The 21797-nt window shown below is 39.3% G+C and overlaps 1 protein-coding gene across 1 annotated transcript in view; it reads left to right on the top strand.

Annotated features, from left to right (window-relative positions):
• HHAT (hedgehog acyltransferase) overlaps positions 1 to 21797 on the top strand; it is a 156611-nt gene that overhangs the window by 64158 nt on the left and 70656 nt on the right. The window contains exon 10 of the mRNA XM_054196883.1: positions 11051 to 11252. Coding sequence (XP_054052858.1) covers positions 11051 to 11252 — 202 coding nt within the window. The remainder of the gene's footprint in view (positions 1 to 11050; positions 11253 to 21797) is intronic.

The following is a 21797-nucleotide window of genomic DNA, read 5'->3' as shown; positions in this document are numbered from 1 at the left end:
TTGACCCCAGACAATTGTATTTGACTTTTTGGTATGCATGAATTCTGTCCATATGGCTATGCTCTGCCACTGCATGAGCTTATAATTGAGAATCATGAGTTTTAGGTACCAACTGTGTGAGAATGGGAGACGACTCCTTAACCTGGCTGAGCATTTCTAGTCTACTTCAGGGCAAACTGTCAAATCACCTGTGAGGGTGCCTGAAATTCAGGGTCATTTTCATTGCCTCTCAGCTTTTGGTCTCAACCAGGAGCTGATGGATGCCTAGTACCTGGATGCTGTACCCTGGCATCTTTCCTTCTGAAGTAACCCATCTGTGAGAGGGAAAAGTGCTCCTGGAGGCAGGGGACTGTCTCAGCTTGGAGGCAGAAAGCATTGGACAATGTTCTGCTTGTAGCTCTCCAAGTCGAGTGATACTTGTGTGAGCGGTGCTTTGTCACAGGGAGAAACCATTTTCCAGTCAGGAACCAGTCTCTGCAAGATGGTGGAAAATCAACAGCCAAGAGCAGTTGGTTACCCACTGCCTCCCAGTTGAGGCTGGAGTCAAGGACAAGCGTCCGACCTCCATCCAATGTCACCCATGGTTTGTGGGTGTCTGATACTCTCCCAGGTGTGGAGCTTACATCCCTGGGAGGTACTCACACCCTGTTGCTGGTGGGTATGAGTTATTGAATACTGAAGCAGTTTAAATGCTTCATTCATATTTGGTGAATACCTCCAGCAGTTTCAAGGCTAAACCATAGCTATCTTACCATGATGTTCTTTATATTAATGTTGGGCCTTAACTGACAGATTTGGGTTTTGTTGAGGTTTTTCAGGGGAACATGCGAGTTTGGCATTGTTGTTTCTAACTCTTTGAAGCTACATGCTATTTCTTAGCTGGGTAGCCCCAAGTACTGAGGGTGATGGGAGCACGAGCTGCTGCTTCATAGTCTGTATCCAAGCGCCACCAGGAATTTGTTAGGCAGTTCCCAAGCTGGGTGGGGGATTCTTGCTCCTGCTTGGTTCACCCCACTTTGGAAGAAAGAAAAGGAATGAGTTTGCTTTTTACAGTCCGTTGAAGTCTCAAGAAGCAGAAAACAGGAAAAACAATCACTGGTGATCCAATGTGTAAACTAGATGCTTCCTTGAATATATTTCAGAGAATTTCATGAAGGCACACCGATTGGAATGCTGCTGACAGTCTTAATGGTTTTTAACTTATTTTCTACCTTTTCTGACCTGCATTTGTACTTCCTGGTTAAAACCAGTTATGTTGATTCATCGTCTTAAGGCTTTTCATGAAGATCAATGCAGAGAAGTCATTCTTTTATCAATCATTATTTGTTCTCTCTTTGTAACAAACAGTACCTTTAGACAGCTGGAAGGATACACAGCTACATGTTGTAGGAGTATAAGAAGATTTATGGTACATTTCCTACTTACCTTTCTGTGATACCCTAACTGATTTTTTTCCCCTGACAGACTTTTACTGTTCCTTTTTCCTTGAGCATGCACCTTTTCTTTTCCCGTTTCTTTCCTTTCCTTACATATATATTTAAATATCTGTTTAAATGCTATAGCTACAGCATTTCTTACTCGAGTATTACATTTGTACTGGGATAATTTGTTGCGGTGTGTTTAAAACATATTGGTTTGTTTAGCTCTGGTTCCCTGTCACCGCTGACTTCACAGGAACTGACATTTCCCCCTTAAGTTTTTATCTGGATTGAACCATGTTCCCAATTAGCGTTAGGAGACTGTGTCTATGCTTTCTTTAAAAATGAAGAAGAAATGTGATCATCATTATTTAAGGGTACTGCTTCAAGAAAAGTCAATATTTTGCTTCACTCTGCTTAATTAAATTCAATATGCATTCTCACTTATATAACAATTAGGCAACATTGATTTGGGCTGATAGATAGGGGTTGTACTCTACATCAGAGGGGATTTAACTCTGCTGGTGTCTGAATCATTTTTGACACAGGCTGGAGAGTGTATAAGAGTTCTTTACTGTGGAAGATGCTGTATAATCTTAATTTAAGTCACCCCAGCTTTGCTTAGACATCTCAATGCCTTGGCTGTATTTTATAAATAGTCTTTTCCCAGAACTGCAGACAGTATTTTCTAAAAACTGGGAACTCAGGAGAGGTAAGTGAATTACTCAGCTTGGAATAATGTCAGGAGTCTAACTCTTTAAATTGTGCTCATGTGATTTGGAGGAATATATAATACCGCTCAATATTCAAACAGATACGTTGATATTCATCAAGTTTCCTGCAATATTTAAGCAACATCTCTTCTATATTTCTGCTTTTCATTAATTGCATGTTTTCACTTTGTTTGAGAGATACATTTGAAGTACATTTTGTTGATGTTGATTTATAATCTGAAGGTTGTAACGCTTACCAAATCTTCACTGACTTTGGAACTTAGAATATCAAACGTTATTCTGGTCTCACAAAAATTTGTATTTCTGATGTACCCAGGTGAAAGTCTTCTGATGCCTTGGTTTCTGCTTGTCTATAGAACTGTACAGTCCAGTGAGGAAAAGGTATTGCATGGTTTGGTGAAACTGCTGTGTGGATACTAGGCCCTTTAACATGCATGTGTACAAAGGGATATATAAATGCAAAAGAATCATCAAGATCTCCACAAAGGGATCTGTGAAGATTCAACGATCTTTTCTGTTGCCTAGCAAATTGCAGAGGCCTCTTTTATCACCTTGTCTCTAAGCAAAAATGTTTTAATAAGGAAAATATTATAGGTATTATTGTAGTGACCGCATTTCATGCACCCGTTTGGCAGAGGCGTGCTGGAAAAGGTAGCTGTTAAGTGCATGGCGATGAGTGTACTTTAAACATCTGAATCCACAGATGCGGATGGATCTGCATTTTGTCTGATGTACCTGGCATACTAAGATTAGCAGGATGGCTAAATAGCTTGTGCTTACACCTATGGAATTTAAAGTGGCTTTCTGAGAGGGGGGAGAAAATGTAGTACTTTATTCTTGGCATGGTCAAAGCAAAAAATGACACGTACTTAATAGTTTTTCACTACTCAACCACAAAGAGTTGGATACGTACAGACACACACACAGGAAGGATTGGTCTCTGTTGCTTTAGCTGTAGTTGAAAACTACTGTGAAATGTGCTGTTGTGAATGCACACTCATGATGAGAGGGGAGATGGCAAGGGAAGAGATGTACTGCAAAGGATTTATTTGTGTGGGAAAATTATGTCTATTGAGCCTCTGGTGCAGATTTGCAGAGCTCTGATTTTTGAGCTGGGCCCTCCAATGCAAGAGTCAGGAGAAGTGAAAAAAAAAAAAGAGGGGGAAAAAATTAATTCTTTTGTTCATGGTGTTGCTTGTGCATTTTGCTTAATGATTCTTTAGGGCACAGTGAGCAATTCCTGGTGCAGAAAGCAGGACTGGGATCTCTGCGTCTCTCTGGGTAATGCTCTAACCACAGACTTGGGTTTTTTTGCATATTCACTCTCTGAATCTCTTTTTCTTTTCTGCCTGGTGGCAGCCTGGTAACAGACAGCTGGAGCACTCCTCTGGGAGACAAGATATGTTGGTCTCCCTGGCAAAGAGCCTGACCTCGACCATTTTATAAGTAAAGAGTGACAGTGCTATTAATAGATCCTTCCTCCAGCCAGGTTTTTCAAAGGAGTAAGCCTGGTTGCTGTGCTTCGTGCTGAGCATAGATATTATCAGCACATGGTAGGTGTATTGTGAGTATCAGGAATGAACTGGGTCCCTGAGGGGGGGTTAAGTTCAGAAAGTCTTCAGGGAGCTCTGCAAACTCTGCATGGAAGGAGGCGCCTGCTTCCCAGCTCCATCGGCCAGCTGGGGACACAGCCCCCTCCTGCTCAGTGGCTGAGCTGCAGGCACTTAACTCTGGGCTGTTTTGATAATAACATATAGGCTCCTACTGTCAGCAAAAAAGTTGGGGTCCTGGTTTGGACTTAGTGATTTAGCCGGTCTTTTGCCTCTTTGGTCATCTGGAACCTCTCCCATTTCCATTGCAATCAAAGGTAGATGACTGGTAGTTTTGCGTTTGACTGCAAACAGGTGGTAGGCAGGGTTGCTTTCTTTCCTAGGTGTGGCTGGGAGAAAACTAAGCACACCAGTCCATCGGTAATGAAACTTTTTCTATTAAAAGGAAATATTATGATTTAGATTAAAATTTAATTTGAAATAAATGAATCTCTTTGAAAACATGAGCTTCCTTGGAAGAGTGAATTCAAAATGATTTTTTCAATATTCCCCACCTATCTGCCCTTTGACATATGGACTTGACATGGATAATTTTTGGTGTTGAATGCAAGTGAAGAAAAATACATTACACACTTTTCAGTTTTTTCAGTAGGAAACTGCACACTCAGTCTTAGCTGGGAAACATGCTAATAACTGGAAAGTGAACCAAAATTCAGGTCATATTTGTAAAGCCGAGTATTCTTGCATATGAATATTCTCATTAATGCTTTGTAACCCAAATGGACTTAATTTCTCATTAAACATTTTTGTGATAATTTAACAAGGCTTGCCTGGAGCCAACATTAGCTTAAATATTTTAAAGGGTCTGCATTTGTCAAGGTCTATCTAAACATCACATTAAGCTGGTGAGGTGAGAGAATCTTAAAGAGCTTAAAAAGCTTTGCTGACAGCCCAGCAAAATTATTAGACCATCTAAAAAAATTGAGTTTTGCAGTCAGAACAAGGTTTACCTCTCCTAATGGAAATTTTGCCAAATGGTATTCCAAATACCTCTGTTTTTTTTGGTTTTTTTTTTTGTATTTCAGGTGCAAATATATGGGACTCAGCCTTCAAAGTCTCATTTACAGGAGATGTTTCTGTGATTGAAAAAAGATTTATTAATGTGGACCCAGTCCTGCAAAGACTTACAGGTGTGCTTTACGTATGCACTCTGTGTAGCTCCGTCCAAGTCAGTGAAAGCTTAAACTGACAAAACAGGAATTGTAAGAGCTCACCCAGAAGTAAGAATTTTCAGAACTGGGCCTGAAATCTTTTTGTTATGCAGTAGACAAAAAGTTTGAAATCAATGGTCTAAGGACACAAAAAGAAAACAAGGGATTAAAAACAAATAAATTAAGGAAGCCCAACCCCAGTTCTAGAGGGAATTCCCTTCTAGTTCTCACCCTATGTCCTGCCCCATTTTTCATTTCAATCAAATCTCTTTTGTGGTGACAATCCTTGCAATGATTAAGAAGCAAAATGAATGGTAACTTGTGGCTATTTATCCTCAAAATTGTTCAGGCTCACATTGAGCATTGATTTCATAAGTAATGATGAAGAACTTTTTATTGACTTAAAGGGTCAAATTCTCCAGGTGTAACGCTGTCCGAGTTAAACTTTGTATATATGTCCACAAATGGACACCATCACTGTAGAGAACCTCAAGCAATTTCTGTTGTCAGGTTGTAAGATAGAAGACACTGTTACTGCTTTTTTAACTTTTACTGTGTTGGCTATGTAACTGTCTGACTCAAAACACTATGGGTAGCCCTTGAATGCTTTGAAATTCAGAGAGGCATTGGAATTTTGAACATCAAATATTCTCTAAACAAAACACAAAAAGCACTTAAAGTAATTATATTTACAAGAAGTTTGCCATTACAAGCAAATTAACATTTTTTTAAAACTTTACATCTTACGTGGTTCTGGATAAGACATTCCAAGACCAAGAGCTAAGGAGAGGGGAAGAAAAATCATGGATAGCATGCATCTTGCAGTATGGTCTTACTTCAGAAAGAAATTGAAGCACATGTTGAAGAAATCCCCTGGACAGAATAGCATTTAAACAGGTGCTTTACTTGCACTTACTTCAAGGTAGAAATATGTTTAAAATTACATGCATGTGGAAGTAAGAGCAGTGTATTGAAGCCTCAAGGAATAAAAGCCCTTCAGAGTGATTCTTAACTGGTTGCCAGTGCTCCTTTTAGTGGTTTTCTAAAGTTATCGGAATAAGAACTTTATAAAGTAAAAGAAAACAATGTGTTTTCCAAGGGAATGATTGTCAGATCTCTTATGAGCATTCTGTAGATTACCACTTCAAGAAAACTAACAAAATGGTTATTGGATTTCTCTGTAAGTAAATGTCACTTTTAAATACCTCAGCTATTGTTCTTGTGTTTGCATTACTTTAGGGATTTAAATGGTACCATTTACATATTTTATCCTATTCTCCAATGTTCACTTAGCGAGTTAAAATTAAGATAAGTTGTGTAAATGGAACAGCTTCCTGGCTGTCGATAAGCTGATTTAAGCTACTGTAAGTGGAACTAAAAGTAAGGCGCTTGGTTATTTAGAAGACACATACATACTTAAGCTTTGTTTTTGAAAGTAACCAGTTTTATAGCATGTAAGTTTTAGTTTGAAATTGAAACAGAGTCTATGGAAATGTGGTAAAGACTGACAGCATCTTTGCCTTGGGAGGGGAAAACTTAAGAATGTATGTTTAGTTGTGTCAGGTGTGTGTTCAAATAATTTTTACTGTGTAACATTCTCTCAATATTTATTTGTATTTATTTGCCTCAAATGCCTCCCAGATGTTTTGAGATATTTAATCTACATGGAGTTCTCTTCCCTCTTCTCTTCTCTCCATCTAATATGCACAACTTTTTCTTCTGACAAGGTGAAGTGCCTTTCCTTGTTGTCATTTAGAGAGTTCTAGCTGGTCTAGGAATAGTTGGCAAAGCCTGCCCTGTGGCATTCACGAGTTCTTCTTTGACAGCCTGCCTGGAAATCCTCTTGGTTCTTTCACCTTCAAATTTCACCTTTGAAGTTTTGGCAGGGATTGACTTTTGATCCCCTAAGTTGATCTTTTATTTTTAAATACTCACCTAGCCTGCATTTTTTGATACTAAGCATCTTCCACAGGACTAATCTTCCTGTCTGTAATTTTTATGGATCTCAAGTGGGACCAGCATTACCCATCCCTCTAAAATAACCTGGAGGAACATAACCAATTACTATCCTCAAATCTACTTGCCTTAACATCCTTTTCTTTTTGCAAAATACTTCATTGCTTTCCTTCATTTGTCTGTCTTTGGCTCATTGACCACCAAATAACTGTTGAGTTTTCTTTTTCTATGAGTATGTGAATTAAGATGAAGTTATTGCACGTTGGCACCACGTTTTTCAGCTAAATCTGCCTTCCTTGCACATCTACAGTACATGTGTAATCTGCTTATGAGCTGTTAAGAAATTCTGCTACGAGGGTGTTCTTTTGAGTTGTGTTATTCTGCCAGGAGGAACCATGATTACTTTTATGTGCTAGTAGTCTCTGAACTGGGGGTTTTGAGCTTCTCCGTGGATTTTCTGTGATTAGAGATGGAAATAGTCTTAAAAACTGCGTGGAAGCTTAAAATGAGATATTTATGTAATGCTATTCTGCATATGGCGCAGTAGATCAACGTGCTCTACAGCAACCTCTCTGTTTGTGTAAACCCTGAGTTTCCAATTGCAGGACAGAAGGACTGTAGGACAGATGGAAGCTAGTATTGGTAAGGAGGAAAAATTTGGGAAGCATGCAGATATATATATATAAAAGACATCAAATCGTAGTAGCCATTGCCCGTTAATCTCTCTCTCTCTCCCTTCTTCCCTCCTCATGGATTTTGTTAGTGAACAGGAGGACAGAAAAACTTTCCAAATGTACTGTAAGAGACTCCTTTTCTTCCCCATCCCGCCAGGGGGGAGTGAGTGAGGGGCTGTGTGGGGCTTAGCTGTTGGCTGGGTTTAAACCACAACAAATCCTTAGTTTCAAAGCATGTGTTGTGTCATAAATGATAATACAGAAGTAACATGTTTCTTCTGTCTTCTTGCTTAATACTATTCACTGGTTTATTCTTCCTCACACTTTATTGTAAACGTAGCTTTCTGTAGTCAAATGAGCATTTTCTGTGTAAACACATGGGGAACGTATTGAGAAATTAGATTCTAAACTACCATGATGCTCAAAAATAAGCAAAATGCATTTTTGTAACAACAAGGGCTCTTGCGGTCGTTCTTTCGCAAGACAATTTTGGCTGTATCAGAGCGCACAAAGTGGCTGTCAGGGAGCCAGGGGCTGGCCCTGGCTGCACGCTGCGTTGCCTATTGCTGGTACGCAGGCCTGACAACGTAAGAGCGTGAGCACAAGAACATGGCATGGACATGATGTGCGTGGGTGATGAGGTAGCAAAGATATTATTATTTTTTTTTCCTGATGTTTTCTGTGAAGTAATAATGGATTTTTCACATTTTTTTCTGCATAAAAAGCATAGGAACCATACATACTGCTCTTCATGCTGCTTGAGAGAAATGACTCAACAACCATCAGCCCTTTATACCTACTTTAAAATTGCCAGTGGGAATGCCCTGACAAGGGAAGGCAAGACCACAGGGGCTGAGGGGGGTTAGTGCCCTTGTGACAAAAAATGGCAGCCGCCACCGTTCTATTTTCTTATGGCAGCTAGCAGGGAAGGAGAGAGGCATTACTTTCTGCTTTGCATTTCTCTGCAGGCAAGGAAGCAGACTCTCTTCAGACAGGTCTTCGTAAAGTTAGCGCAAGCGAATTTTCAGTTGCACAATTGCTGTGGGCCTTACAAGGAGCTGAAACTTCACTAACCTTGAAGATTCATCAGAATTATGAGTTATTGCTGCTCAATTACTTAGCTGCTGTTGTTGGACATCAAAAATCAGAAAATAGCCTATTTTTCTCTGCACAGTAATCTGAAAGACATTCAGACCAACTTAAACTGAGCTTCCACTGCAAATGCAGAAGCTGGTGCTGCCAGGCCGTCCCTGGCCGTGCCAGTGCCAGCAGAGGCTGCCTGTGACGACAAGATGGCTGGTGCCTGCACAACAGCTCTGTCTCGGTGCAGGGAAAGGGCCTGTTCGGAAACCTGGAGCGACTTCTGCACTAAAAGCCACCTTTTGTGACGTAGATTTAACCCAGGACCCTATGAGGTCAGCAGAAGGGTTTCCTGAGGGCTTAGAGTAAGGTCTCCGTCACAGAGATGCGTCTCTTCGACGCTGTCTGGGTTACTTTTAAATGCCGTGTTTCAGTAAACGTACGGCAGAGAGCAAGCTTTGCTGGGACAGGCAGTGTCCTGTGTCAGGCTCCTTGGGGTGAAGCTCTGCCAAAGGAGGTGGTGCTGTGCTCGCAGGGGCACCAAGGTTCTGCTCCTCAGGGCTGGGGTTTCTCTGCTGTGGAACAGGGCTGCCAGCCCTCCTCCAGCCAGCTTGCCGGGGGAACCACTAATGACCACGGGCCCTGCCTAAAAAATAGAACAGTCAGCCTTTAAAAAGGAGAGGGAAGGTGTTGGGAAGGTATGTCCTAAGAGAGAATGGACTGCGTTGGTCTTTTGTTTCTGTAGTCCTTTGCGTGGAAGGAGTTTGTCCGAAGCAGGGGGTCTGTGGCTCTGCTTTCTTCACCCTCCATGCCAGAGCCCTGCAGGGCATCCCCCTGGTTACAGACTGCTGAGTACCTCTCTGCTGTTAGACTAATTGATTGCGATTGCAAGTGTCTATTATTGCCACCCTGTTTCTTTATATATGTGAAGAGAAAAGACTAGACCCGAGAAAAACATAGGAAGGGGAGAGAGAAGAAAAACACAACATAAATAAAAACTATTGATCTTAATTTCTAATTATTTTCTTAGTAAAAAGCACATTTATACTGAAAATCACTATAAATGTAGTCAGATGTTCCCTGTAGCAGGTTGAAGTAAAAAGTTGTATTGATGTTATGCTTAGAGAGAATTTGGTGTGTTTGACAGTTGTATTTTTAATGACTTCTGTGTTTACCTTTTCATTACTCTTATTGCTTTATTTTACACCGTTACTGTATTCTCTTACTTCCTAAGATTAGGAATAAAGCAGTATGTGAATTTCCCCTTTAATTTTTTTAAGCTACTAATTATCTCTGAATATAAAAACAAATAACCAGAGATAAAAAATTTTACTGCAAAAAATTTCCTCTAATTATCTTAGCAAGTAGGAATAGTCTCAGGTATGAGTAGAGCGCGTCATGCCGAAGGAATGACAGCTGAGGAGAACTGTCACCAGCAGTTCTCATATACCGTATCTCCTCGCCCCTACCGATGAGTTGGATGGTGACTCTGTTACCTGATGAGCTTCTTCGAAGTGTTGACAGAAATATGTGACTTTTTCAGATAAAGGCTGGCCAGTGGCCGGGCCTTACTTGGAAAATGCCAGGAGTGGATGTAGCTCTCTAGGCAGGAGGAAGTGGAGTGACCCAGAAAAGAGTGCCAGCTTTCAGAATCCCATTGCTTCTGGTATTTTTACAAACAAGCACTGCTTTCTGGACACTTATAAGCATCAATTAAAGACTAAGGTTCTGACTCCTGCATTCAGTTTAAATACAGAATATAATTGCATGCAGGGTGCTTCGTATAAGTTTTGCGGTTTTTTTGGTACATGTGCTCTGAAGGTCATTAGGCAGACATGATCCTGAGTGTATGGTAGGAGAACCAGATAGGAAATCTTTTCAGTTCATATAATATTTAATGAAAGATGTAAAAAGAAAGAAATAACAAGCTTTTAAAAGTAAAACATGTTTGCATGTGTCTACATTTCTGACAAGTGGAAAACATTCTGTGGGTTATGACTATATATGATATATATGACTTTATATAATGTTTTAAATTTTTTAAAGGGTCTTATTATTTAAATTCACGTGAAGAGGACATGTAATTTCTGTGTATGTAAGCTGTCTTACAACTACTGCAATTTAAAAAACCCGAACATTAGCATTTTGCAGTTTTGAGAATATTGTTTATGCTATACATTTGCCTAAAGCAGAGTTCCCATGACCACAAAATTGTCTCTTTGCCAAGTGTTATATGCACATATTTCATGAAGTGGTCTACAGCTTTGCAGAAACTAGGGTAAGCTCTGTAAATAGAGAATGTCAGGTAATTATTCAATTTATTTTTTTTTTATGTCACAAAATAACAGTTTTGTTCTGTAGTAGGTGTTTTTCTGAGATTTCTATGAAATCTCCAATAATGTTGCTTATCTGTCATTTCACCTACAGGTACATTTATGTTCCGATGGGAGGATCTCAGTCCAGTCTGCTGGGAACACTCTTTTCCACAGCCCTTACTTTTGCCTTTGTAAGCTACTGGCATGGAGGACAGAGTTATCTGTGGTACTGGGGTGCGCTTAATTGGCTTGGAGTAATTGTGGAAAATGGTGTCAAGAGGATGCTTTCTATTTCACTTATTCAAGATTTAATTGTAAGTTGAATCTATCTTCACTTCATGTTCTTGTTTCGTGGCTCCATGCTCATCTGAAGTTTCCTGCTTACTGGTTTGGTTTAATCTAGATTGAAAGTCATGGATAACAGATAAAAGAGTTAGCATTCCCTTGCCCACCCTCCAGTATTTGAGATAAGCCACATAACCAGAATTTTGCAAAGTATCAGCAAAGCAAAACTGAAATATGCATGGTCTTAAAAGCTGCCTCTGCAGTCCTAGAGTAAGCAACTGCTTGTCACATTGTATATGGATGAACAGAAGCTAGTTTTAACATTTGTATTCTGATTTCGCTCAGGATGTCCTTAAAATATTCATCTTCACTAAAATGAGGAGTGTATATTTCTAACCATGTGTTTCCTGGACAAATGCGTGTGTAGCAGCTGCTTGCATCTGGGAACAAGCTTAGACTGGGAAATCTCATGCCACTAAAGAGCCAAGTAAAGAAAATACTGTTTTGCTTTGAAGACCTCTGATATTTTCACTTTACTTATACTTTTGGCCTACATGCTGTCATTTCCAAAGGACGAAATTATCTTTGACATGCAATCATATGCAAAAAGCCCTATTTTAATTTTGATTGTGATTTTAGTCTGCAGGTTTGCTCACTATGAAACCCTATAATTCCTATGTCTTGCTTCCTTAGTAGTGATAAGTGCGCAGAATTCCTGCTCCTATATAATGTGGTGGTGGTGGCTCGCTCTGCAGCCTGATGAAGTCCTGATGTTCAAGTCATTATGCTTGTTCTCCATTCCACCCATTTCAGTTTTCACTGTTGTGGCATTCCATGTGTGGCAGCTGATACAGCTAAGTAATTTAGTAGCCAGTAACAGCCCGTGCTACCTTATATCATCCAACTGTCCATCACTGCAAATTCAGTGACAGTCTAGAAGCAGCTTTTTTCGTTCCTAGAGAATGAATTTATCAGATCCATTAATCCTCCCTCTGGGGTGAAACCGAGCTTCACCATCTGACCAGCTGCATACATTTTTCTCTGGACTGGAAGACAACATAGTTTTTTAGACATCCAGCTGTATGAGGAAATATAAGTGTAGCGGCTTTTTGTATTTGATGTTACTGTATTAGAAACTTTAAAAGAACTCTTAAGGAATTAAGTGCCTAAATACCATAGAAATTAGTGCCTAAATACCATAGAAATTATAAGGACGTGGCATTATGAGAGTGGGGCTATATGTGTTGGATTAATTTCTAACACATCGTTCTAATTATAGTTAAGCTATGCTGGCAGTAATGCTGGCTCTTTGACAATGAACCAATTGCATTTTACCCCATTCCTCCCCTTTGTTTTCATCCAGTGTTTTTAAAGGCCTGTCCAATGTCTTCCATGTCTCCCTTGTTTTGCATGTCTGTTTGGAAACAAGGCTGCAGACCTTCCTTAGAAGACACTTGCACACCTTTCCCTGAAATATTTCTGAAGCCAGCATTTTTAATATGAATAGTTTTGGCATCTAAATTAGTGCATTGGGCAGATCTTGCTGCATTTGGTGGTGGCTGAGTCGTGCTTTGCCTTCTACCTCGAAGGTTTCTCTAGAACAACATGAGCGACAGTCTTTGCAAGCTACCCCTCATTGCGCTCTCCTCACTTTTCTAACACGCTCCCATTTTCTTCAACGCTGAGACTGAGGAGCAGATGAGTATTTGGACTTTGACCCTTCCTTATCAAGGGGTGGAGTGACACGACATTCTCTAATTACTACATTTAAAATGAACTGCAAATTCCCTAATGGCTTGTATAAATTTCCTTTTTGTCCCTTGTAATCTGGCTTTTGGAAGCATTCCCATAATCCTGGCTCAGCGAGAGGTGTGCTGCAAGCCTAGTCTCTGTGGCGTTGAGAACCCCGTTCTGGGGGATGGGTTTTTCACTTAAATTTCTTCTGTTGACAAGCTGAAATCCTTTGCATTCTTGTGCTTCACTCACTTGCTGTGTTGGCTCTTGAAGGCTATTTTTGAAAAGGAAAGTTTATTTTTGTCCCCAGAATAGCAGATGAGTTTCTGAAAAAATAAAAAGCACAGGTTTCTGCTGCTGCTTTTTTTTTTTTTTAAACCATTCTATTTACCAAGCCTTCTCATATATTGTTGCTAAAGTTGAGTTACATAATTTAGTTGAGCAGGAGGTGTTTAACTAATAAAATATATTTTAAAAAATCTTGAAGAATAAATAGAATTTTAATTCTGCTCTGTTTTTAAAATTGAATTGATAACAAAGAATGACAAATACCAAATATTAGAATAAACAAATATCAAAACTATTTCCCTTTTATCCCCACTATATTGTCTCAATTCTCTTGCGAAAGAAACATTTAGAAATCTAAATAAAGCCCATTTGAGTCTTGTCCTTCACTGAATACCTGTACTGACAAAAAATATATATAAAAAGAATTGGACCCTATATTTATTCATGTTTTATGGTAGTTTAAATCTCAGCAGTTGAAACCTAGCACAATATGGGTAAATAACACTTTTGTAGCAGTCTGACAGGTTTTAAATGTCATCTCAGGCATATTGAACTAGAATGAATAAAGAAGCATGGGAATTATTCATGAGAAGTTAAATCAGCATATATACCATTATTTACTGAAAACAGTAAACTTCCTGACCCGTAAAATTGGATCTGAAAATTTTCATTTGTACTGGTTGCCAGCTTCCTGATTTCCTGATACTCCTTCTTATGTATTGTTCAGCTTACACTGCTCTGAACTTTCAGGTTTCAGTGAGTTGTGTTGTGAGAAGTTATCTAAGTATCTTTTTTTTCCCCTAGAGGTTACTTGTTAGATATCAGTAAATTAGAGCTCAATTAAGTAATACTGTCTTTTCATTAAAACGGTGTATATGAAACAACAGTGAAGGCTATGCATCATAAGCTAGGGCAAATCTGTGAAGTTTGTATTAAACTGGAGAAGTTTCATTATATTTTTATCAGTTCGGGGTTTTTTTGTGGTTGTTTTTTTTTCTTTACTTTTTCAGGAGATATTTAGACCTGTACTAAGCAAAGTAGTGCTCTATTTCACTGATTCTATATTTATTTCTTACAGATGAACAGAGATTCCAGTAGTAATTTGTTTGAAACCAATGACAGAATTTGTATTGACTTTTTAATAAATAACGTCAGACTTCTGAAAGAAAATGCTAATGGCTATCATTCTTCCAATGATTTAAATTTATTTCCTTCTCCTTTTTCCTTAAGGGAAACAAGATATAGATCTAGACAAGAAATTAGGTCTTGGTATAAAAATAGATTTAGAATGATTTAAGCCTTAGAATAGGTGGCAACATCTTTACATCAATAGATTTTTACAAAAGAAATATTTGGAAATTATCCAAAAGAAGAGACGTAGCAAAGGAGGTAAAATTGGTAGATTGTTAAAATTAATGTTTCAATCTCAATTGAAACAGGAACATTTATCTTCTTAGTTCTTTCGTAAAGTGAAAACATGTCAGTCAGTCTAGTAAGAATTTTTTAAACAGAGACATAAAGATCTCTCTTCTAAAAATCATCCTATGATGAATTTCTAGTTTAAGATCTTATTTCTATCTTTATTCAGTAAGAAATGAAATACACCATAAACAATTCAATTTGAGAATCCAACTGATTTTAAGCGTGGTTATTTGAAAGTAATTTGTACTATCCTTGCAAGTGTTTTTGTTTTTTTAAAGCATAAAATACTTTGATTTCAACATTTTCATTTATGGCTGTAATGAGGAGCACTAATTAAGTCCGTTTCAATACTACTGTAATTGCCTTCCCACCCCCCTTTTACAAAAGGGGAAATATTTTGTATGATATCCGTGTTTTTCATTAGTGCATTAGATTAGATTTGGTTAGTGTGCTAGATTTTTCCCCCCAAAAGAATGAACTCCATACATTTGTCTCTGTAGTTAAAATATCACTATTGTTTTGGGTACCAGAGACATGATCAATGACAATTGGCATCCTCAGCTTTGCATAGAACAGAATTTTAGATATCTTTCAAAAAGCTGGGTGTGGTAAGGGGGTTTTGTCCCTTTTTTTTCTCTGTTTGATTTGGTTTGCCCTGTTTCTTCTGCTAGGTACATTAAAATTTCTACAGTTATTCATAATAAGTTATGCATTATGCAATGATCCTGCAGACGGCTGGTGTGGAGGATGGAAAGTTACTGACTGATGGGCCTGACCTCTGGGCTGTGGTTCAACAGGGAATTAAGCTGATCTAACTGCTCTCTGCTATTGAAGAGGGAAAGGTTTGATTTCCCTTTCCTCCCTTCCTTGCAGTCTCACCACTTCCTCCTCTGCACGCCTTCCTGCAGGAATCTTTGCTGAGCTGACCTGGTGCTTTATCCTGGCAGAAAGCTTTACTTCCTCTGGTTATTTTATTGCTAGATGATTTGTCTCATGGAGAGGAATATGAAAAGCACCCAAAGCAGTACAATGTAAGAGCCAAAAGCCAAGGAAAGGAAGAGGAAGAGGAGGAGCTCGACTACTTGGAATCTCCCCCTTGCAAATGTACATAGGCAGTACAGGGTAGTAGGCTGAGCCTCTGTATTCAAAGTAAGCGGGACAAAGAAACCAATTGGGTTCTGCTGTAGTAATTACTCAGCCCTATGTTAGGCCCCAAATTCAGCCTAGCTGAGATAAAGATTCCCGTGAATTTCACAACCATGTCCTGTATACATTGAGCAAACATATAACTATCTCCTTTAATGACAAAATTCCTTTTTGCAATTATAACTCATTTTAAACTACCGTGAGATAACTGTGAAGCTTCCTTCTGTAGCTGACTGAGGCAAGATCTGACCAAACACTAGGAACTTATTCAAGGGAAGTATGTTCGTTGACCACCTTGCAAGATTAGAGGTTTAATAAGATCTCTGTAATAAATAAAGACCCTTCTCAGCTGTTCTTCAGCACACATTAGGCTTTGATTTTTATTTTGCTTCATTTGGTGGAAAGAGTATTTATATCACTGGTTTACTAATGTCGAGCCTGTCTGGCCTTTCCTTTTTTAACAACGGTTTTGTGTAATTTAGACATGCTTTTATTGCAACATGGTGATTCAATTATGTGGCAAGCATTCCCAATGGTACTTTCTTCATAAACTTTTTATGTGCTTCCTGTAGACTTCTTTTGGGCTTGTCTCTTCATTCTCTGAGAATCTGTAAGAATATAAGGTGGGGTAGTTGAACAAAGTCCCTTGATCAGATTCTTACTCTTCAGTGCAGCGTTGGGTTTTGAAATATAGGTATCACTCACAATGTCAAAACCCAGACCAGTGGTGCACCACACCCCCTGCCCTAACCTTGAGTTCAGCCATATCATTGTTCTAACCAGAAGTCTCTACTACCCAAAGTAGGTGTACTCTGACTCAAAATCAATGGAAACTCCTTTCTCTAGATGTGGATGTTAGCTGGGGCAGACTTGTGACAACTGGTCTTTGCGTTTGGTACCTAGAAGCGTCAGGCTGAGTTATCGAGGTGCTCTTTCGTACTGAGCTGCTAAATGACCATGAAAGGTGAATATGGGCTGGCTGATGCATCCTAGGTTTTTTCCACTGACTTTTAGCTTCGCCAACAATTTTGAGTCAAGTAATTCTTGCCTTTTTTCTGCTTTTGGTTGATTTTATTTTTTTCCCCTCTTTTCTCCACCCTCTTCTTGTAAGGGTTCATTTGTCTTCATGGAAGTGGATTCCAGAACATTTTGAGAACCCTTCTAAAAACGTGCACACACTTGCACTCTGACTCTGGTTTTCTTTACTGGGGGAACTTCTTGCCTCAGACTCGGTAACAAAGACTGAAAAATCCAGTAGGTGTTGTTTTGTGTGAGGGACAGGCATATGCAATATGATACAGGCTTTTATATGGTGAATGACAAAAGTGGCTGCAGTAAGATTTCAGAGATAACATTCTGTCATTTCCTACATTTTGTGTACAAGCATCCTTTTTTTGTCAAATCTGTGCAAGAAATATTTTTGATGTCAGCGGTGGAGGAACTATTGTGATTTTCCATCTGTCTTTAACCAGATGATTGCTGCTGTGCTTCAGACTGCAATGCCAGCTGGGAAGCCCCTTGCTCAGTTGTCATAACAAAAAAATGTTTCTCCCACCTACCAGCATTATTTACTTCCCCTTCTGTTTTGGAGATATCAGGCAGTTTTCTGGTCCTCAGGACATAATACAGTTTGAAAAGCATGTAAATAATGATACGGGGTGTAAACAAGGCAGGGTGGTGCTGGTTCCGTGCTTCTTTGTTACTGTTACATGAATACAGCCTCCCTCTTTGTTCACCTCAAAAATTAGTCCAGACAATAGATGTCAGCAGTTCCAGGAATACAAGTTAAAGTACCGTCGCGCTCATCTTTCTGCTGTGCCTTGAGCTACAGAAACTTGCAACAGGGAAAGTGAGGTCTGTATTTGCTGAGAGTGTTTATCAGATGTCTCCATGGGGATTATTACTGTGTATTATTTATTTGTTAACAGGTGCACAGTGGCAATGTGGGAGGGCCATAAGGGCAGGACCAAAATGCAGCACTAATGATGGGTGAAGTTAGATCCTTTCCCAATTGGATTTCAATTTAAAAGGTAAAAAAGTTAAAATGTGGATGAGGGAACTGAGAGAACTGGAATGGGCAGAATGGGAACCAGAAGAGCAAAAATTAAGGATGTCAAGGACCTGGACACAAAGGAGAGTCCGTGTCTCTCTGGACCTGTCCTTGCTGAGGGCTGAGACGCATTTATAGGAGTATATACACTGCCATTACTTGGTTAAATTCCCTGCTTTAAACATTGAACCGAAAAGAGGATGGTACATTTCAATGCTGTTCATTTTGCACTTTTCACAAGCTGCCACTTTTTTAAAAAAAATATGTTTGGGCAGGTTCTTTGAGGGCAAAGAGTAAGTGTAAGAGCAAGTATAGAAATTTACTTCTGTGTATGTCAAACTTTCACACATGCATCTCTAAGTGTAGTGCATACATAGGAGCTGGTAGGAGGCTTACTTCAAACAGAAGGCAGGGTTGGCTGTTTGCTGAGAGATGCTATAAATGTAGATCTTTTGGAAAATCTAAAAATGAACTGGTGCTAGTGCAAGACAGCGTTTTGTGGAGGGAATGTTTAGTAAGACATCAATAGAGAAGATGAGTATCTTCTCAAATACTATATATAGCATTTATTCCTAAATTCAGAAACAAGTTCTATTTGTGAAAATAGATCTTAACTGACAGCTGCTTGCTTTTAATTGTGTGGTCCTCTTTTTATAGGAGTGATGTAGGGAATTACATGTCATTTGCATCATCCTTCTCTTGGAAAAATGTTGTCAGTTCCCGCCTTCATGTGTGAACTTCCCAGGAGCTAATTTTTACCTTTGCTTTGGAAGGAAAGTATATACCTTGAAAAGAAACAGGAGCTGACCTCAGGCCACAGTTCAACTTGGGGAGAAGGGAGGGAACAACTGCAAGCAAAATATAATGCCAGAAAAACAAAGCTGAGTAAAGGGGACTGGTTCTGGGTTAGGGCTAGATAAAGAACGGAGCAGACAGGAATGACTGCCATTGATTGCTGAAGGGTACAGTATATGTTGTTGGGAAATTAAATTTATTCTTCCATTTGGTGTGGCAGTTGTTGATGCATGAGATCTGGTAGCACATCTCATTCACTTTCCGTTTGCAGACCTGTTCCTTATCTTGTTACTGTTATAGCTCTGGGGATTCCACGATTTCTTTTGGATTATTTTATAAATGGATATTTTGCATGTGTGTTCAATCAGAATTCTTTATTTTTGTTGTGCTTCTGTTCTGTGGTACAGTCTCTGCTCTTTTCCTATTCAACATCTGTCCCTCTGCTTCAGAGTGCAGGAGTAGGTTTCATATTGACATGTCAGCCTCTCCTCGGCTGCCTCTCCCTTGCTCCTGCTGCTCTTCAAGCTTAACTTCTACCAACGTCAATGAACACATGTAGTCCCACCCTTCGTTTCTGCAGTCTCCAAAACACACTTTTGTCACTATTACCCATTGACAATGTGTATTAATGAACATTTTTAGAAGTTGCCCCACAGCTTGGACCCAGCCCGTCTTCATTTCTACTGCTCACTTTAAAAATTAAATAAATTGACATTCTGTTTAGCAGAGCTTTGTCACAATTTTCAGCCTTTCCTCCATTCCATCTGCTCCCCCAGCTGCTCTGTCACACCCTGCCCTCCATTTTCAGTGCGCCTAACTGCAGACAGATAAAATAGCCAGTAACTGTTAGTCAGGATATGTCCCTTCCCTTCCCACCATCCCATCTGCTCCTCGCTCTCTTTCAGCTTTTCACCCGTGCTCTTGTTTTTATGCTGGCCCGTTATTTTTGGCAAATGGCTGCATTGCGGATGACCCAGATTCAAGGGAAGCATTGAGGTGTTCACTCTTGTGGTAATGGAGTGATTACCGGGGTTCAGGGATAGACATTGAAGACTTGGCCGGTCATTTATCTAAGAACGTTTTCTAAAAGAAAGCACTTAGAAGCGCGTTTAAGGTTGACTGGGTGGTCTCTGTTGCTTCTGTAGAGAAGTAAACAATTTCGGGCCTTACTCTTCAGTTGTGATGCAGTATGGATGAAAACCGAAGTTCAGATCCTTAAATTGCGCTGGTAAAAGGAACCACAGCAAGCGATTTGAGGTTTTTTCCAAGCATTTTCCTGATATGCATAATGGCACTACCTGTGTCCCTCCTGTACTACAGCAACTTTACCCACAAACATTTTATCCGTCAGTCCCCTCCCCCCCAAAAATCCTTGCAAACCCTATGTAACAGACCATTGCAAAGAATATTTTTCAGTTTTTGTGACATGAAGATGAGTCAACATTGCATTAGCTTTTAAGCATTGTTTCTCTAGTAAAACCCTGCAAGAAATTGAAAGCATGGAGCTTTAATAACCGAAGGAAGCACACTTAATCCCGTCTCATACACTAGGAGAGGCAGTCAAAGATAATGCAGGAGTAGGTGTTATATTCGTGGTAGTTAATTTGCTTGATTTCGTCAACACAACAAATAGGTCAGTTTGTGTATCTTATTTTAAAATTATTATGAATAAGTTGGCTGATAGGTCTAAGTGGGTGAGGATGAAATCTGTAGAACAGATAGTAATTAAATATTATACGTTGAAAAAGGCAACTCTTCTAAACATTGTACATTTTTGACCCCTTAAAAATGAAAGGCAGATGAAAATAGAATAATGTAATCTGTAGTGTTGCAGTTTGTAGTACCAAGTACATGTTTCATGTCACTCTGGCCATAGTATTTGACAGTCTTATTCCACAGTGCATATGTTCCCATAAGAAATATTCAACTGCTTCTCCAATTTTACCATACGCTCTTATTTTGCCATGTGCTTGCATTATCAATTCTCTGGAAGGGTATTTCAAAAAAGAAATAAATGTTGTGAATCTCTTTTTTACTCCATGCAGATGGACTCTTGTTTAAATTGCAGCAAATTTAATTTCCTTACATGGGACTTATTAAAGTATTTTTAGTATAAGCAAGCTTGATAACATCACTGACTTCATGTAGAAGTTTTCTTTAATCTGTCCCAGAATGGCTATATAAATGATATGTGTTGCGAATGCAGCACGCATAGATAATGTCCATCTCATGAGCACGTGCCAAAAAGTTACCAGCTAATGTCTGTCAGGGGAGGCTTTTTGCCACATGTTGCCCTGTCATGAGGCTAGGTTTGTAGTGTGGTGAAAGACATGTACCCCAGTTCCTGAGCATGGTGCATGTGACCTGTGCCCAGAACAAGCTACTGCAAGTGGATTCAGGAGCCCTCTGAATAATGAGCATTTGGGACATGCCAAGTCACCATGAGGCCACCACTGTTTTGAGAAAAAGTTTAAGAATGGTTGCTGTAGAAAGATGTAGGATTGGGTCCCTGATAAAATACCGGGGAATATATTTGTGTAGAAGAAGAATTCAGCATGATATTTTGTATAGGGCTGCCTGGTTTTGACTGCTGTACAGCATTCAGTCTTGGGTGGATGACTTATTCTGGTCAATATTCTCTAAAGTATTTTCTCCGTTGCTGGCTATCTAGAAGATGTAATGCATTTAGGAAAAACACTCCTGGACCCTCAATTTTATCTCTCCATGCCATTTAGTAATGTTGTTGTACAAAGTCCTGTAAATCAGTGAAAATGCAAATTTATTGTTGATTAGGTCTAACTCACCTTAGAGAGAAGTTCTTTTAAATGATGCTCTGCTGTCTGAAGCCACTTCTTCTGCCATGTTTCTTTGTTTCGCACTCACAGTGGTGTAAGTACCTTGCAAAGCAAATGAAATGAGTATTTTCTTTCACATCCTCTCTGACTTCAAAATTCCACCATGTCCTTTAACTTGACTCTTAATTCTAACCTAAATGATCTATTCTTCTCCTTCATAATCTATCTTTCTCAAGAAACAACCATTATACAAGCTTCCTATTTCTGACTTGTTTCACTTAGAGGCTAAGTATGACATGCTTGTGTAACTGGAAATGGATTTAGGAATGGGAATGTTTGGACTG

The sequence above is a fragment of the Rissa tridactyla genome, chromosome 3 (assembly GCF_028500815.1).
Source record: "Rissa tridactyla isolate bRisTri1 chromosome 3, bRisTri1.patW.cur.20221130, whole genome shotgun sequence".
NCBI lineage: Eukaryota > Metazoa > Chordata > Aves > Charadriiformes > Laridae > Rissa > Rissa tridactyla.
This window is presented reverse-complemented; position numbering and strand designations above follow the sequence as displayed.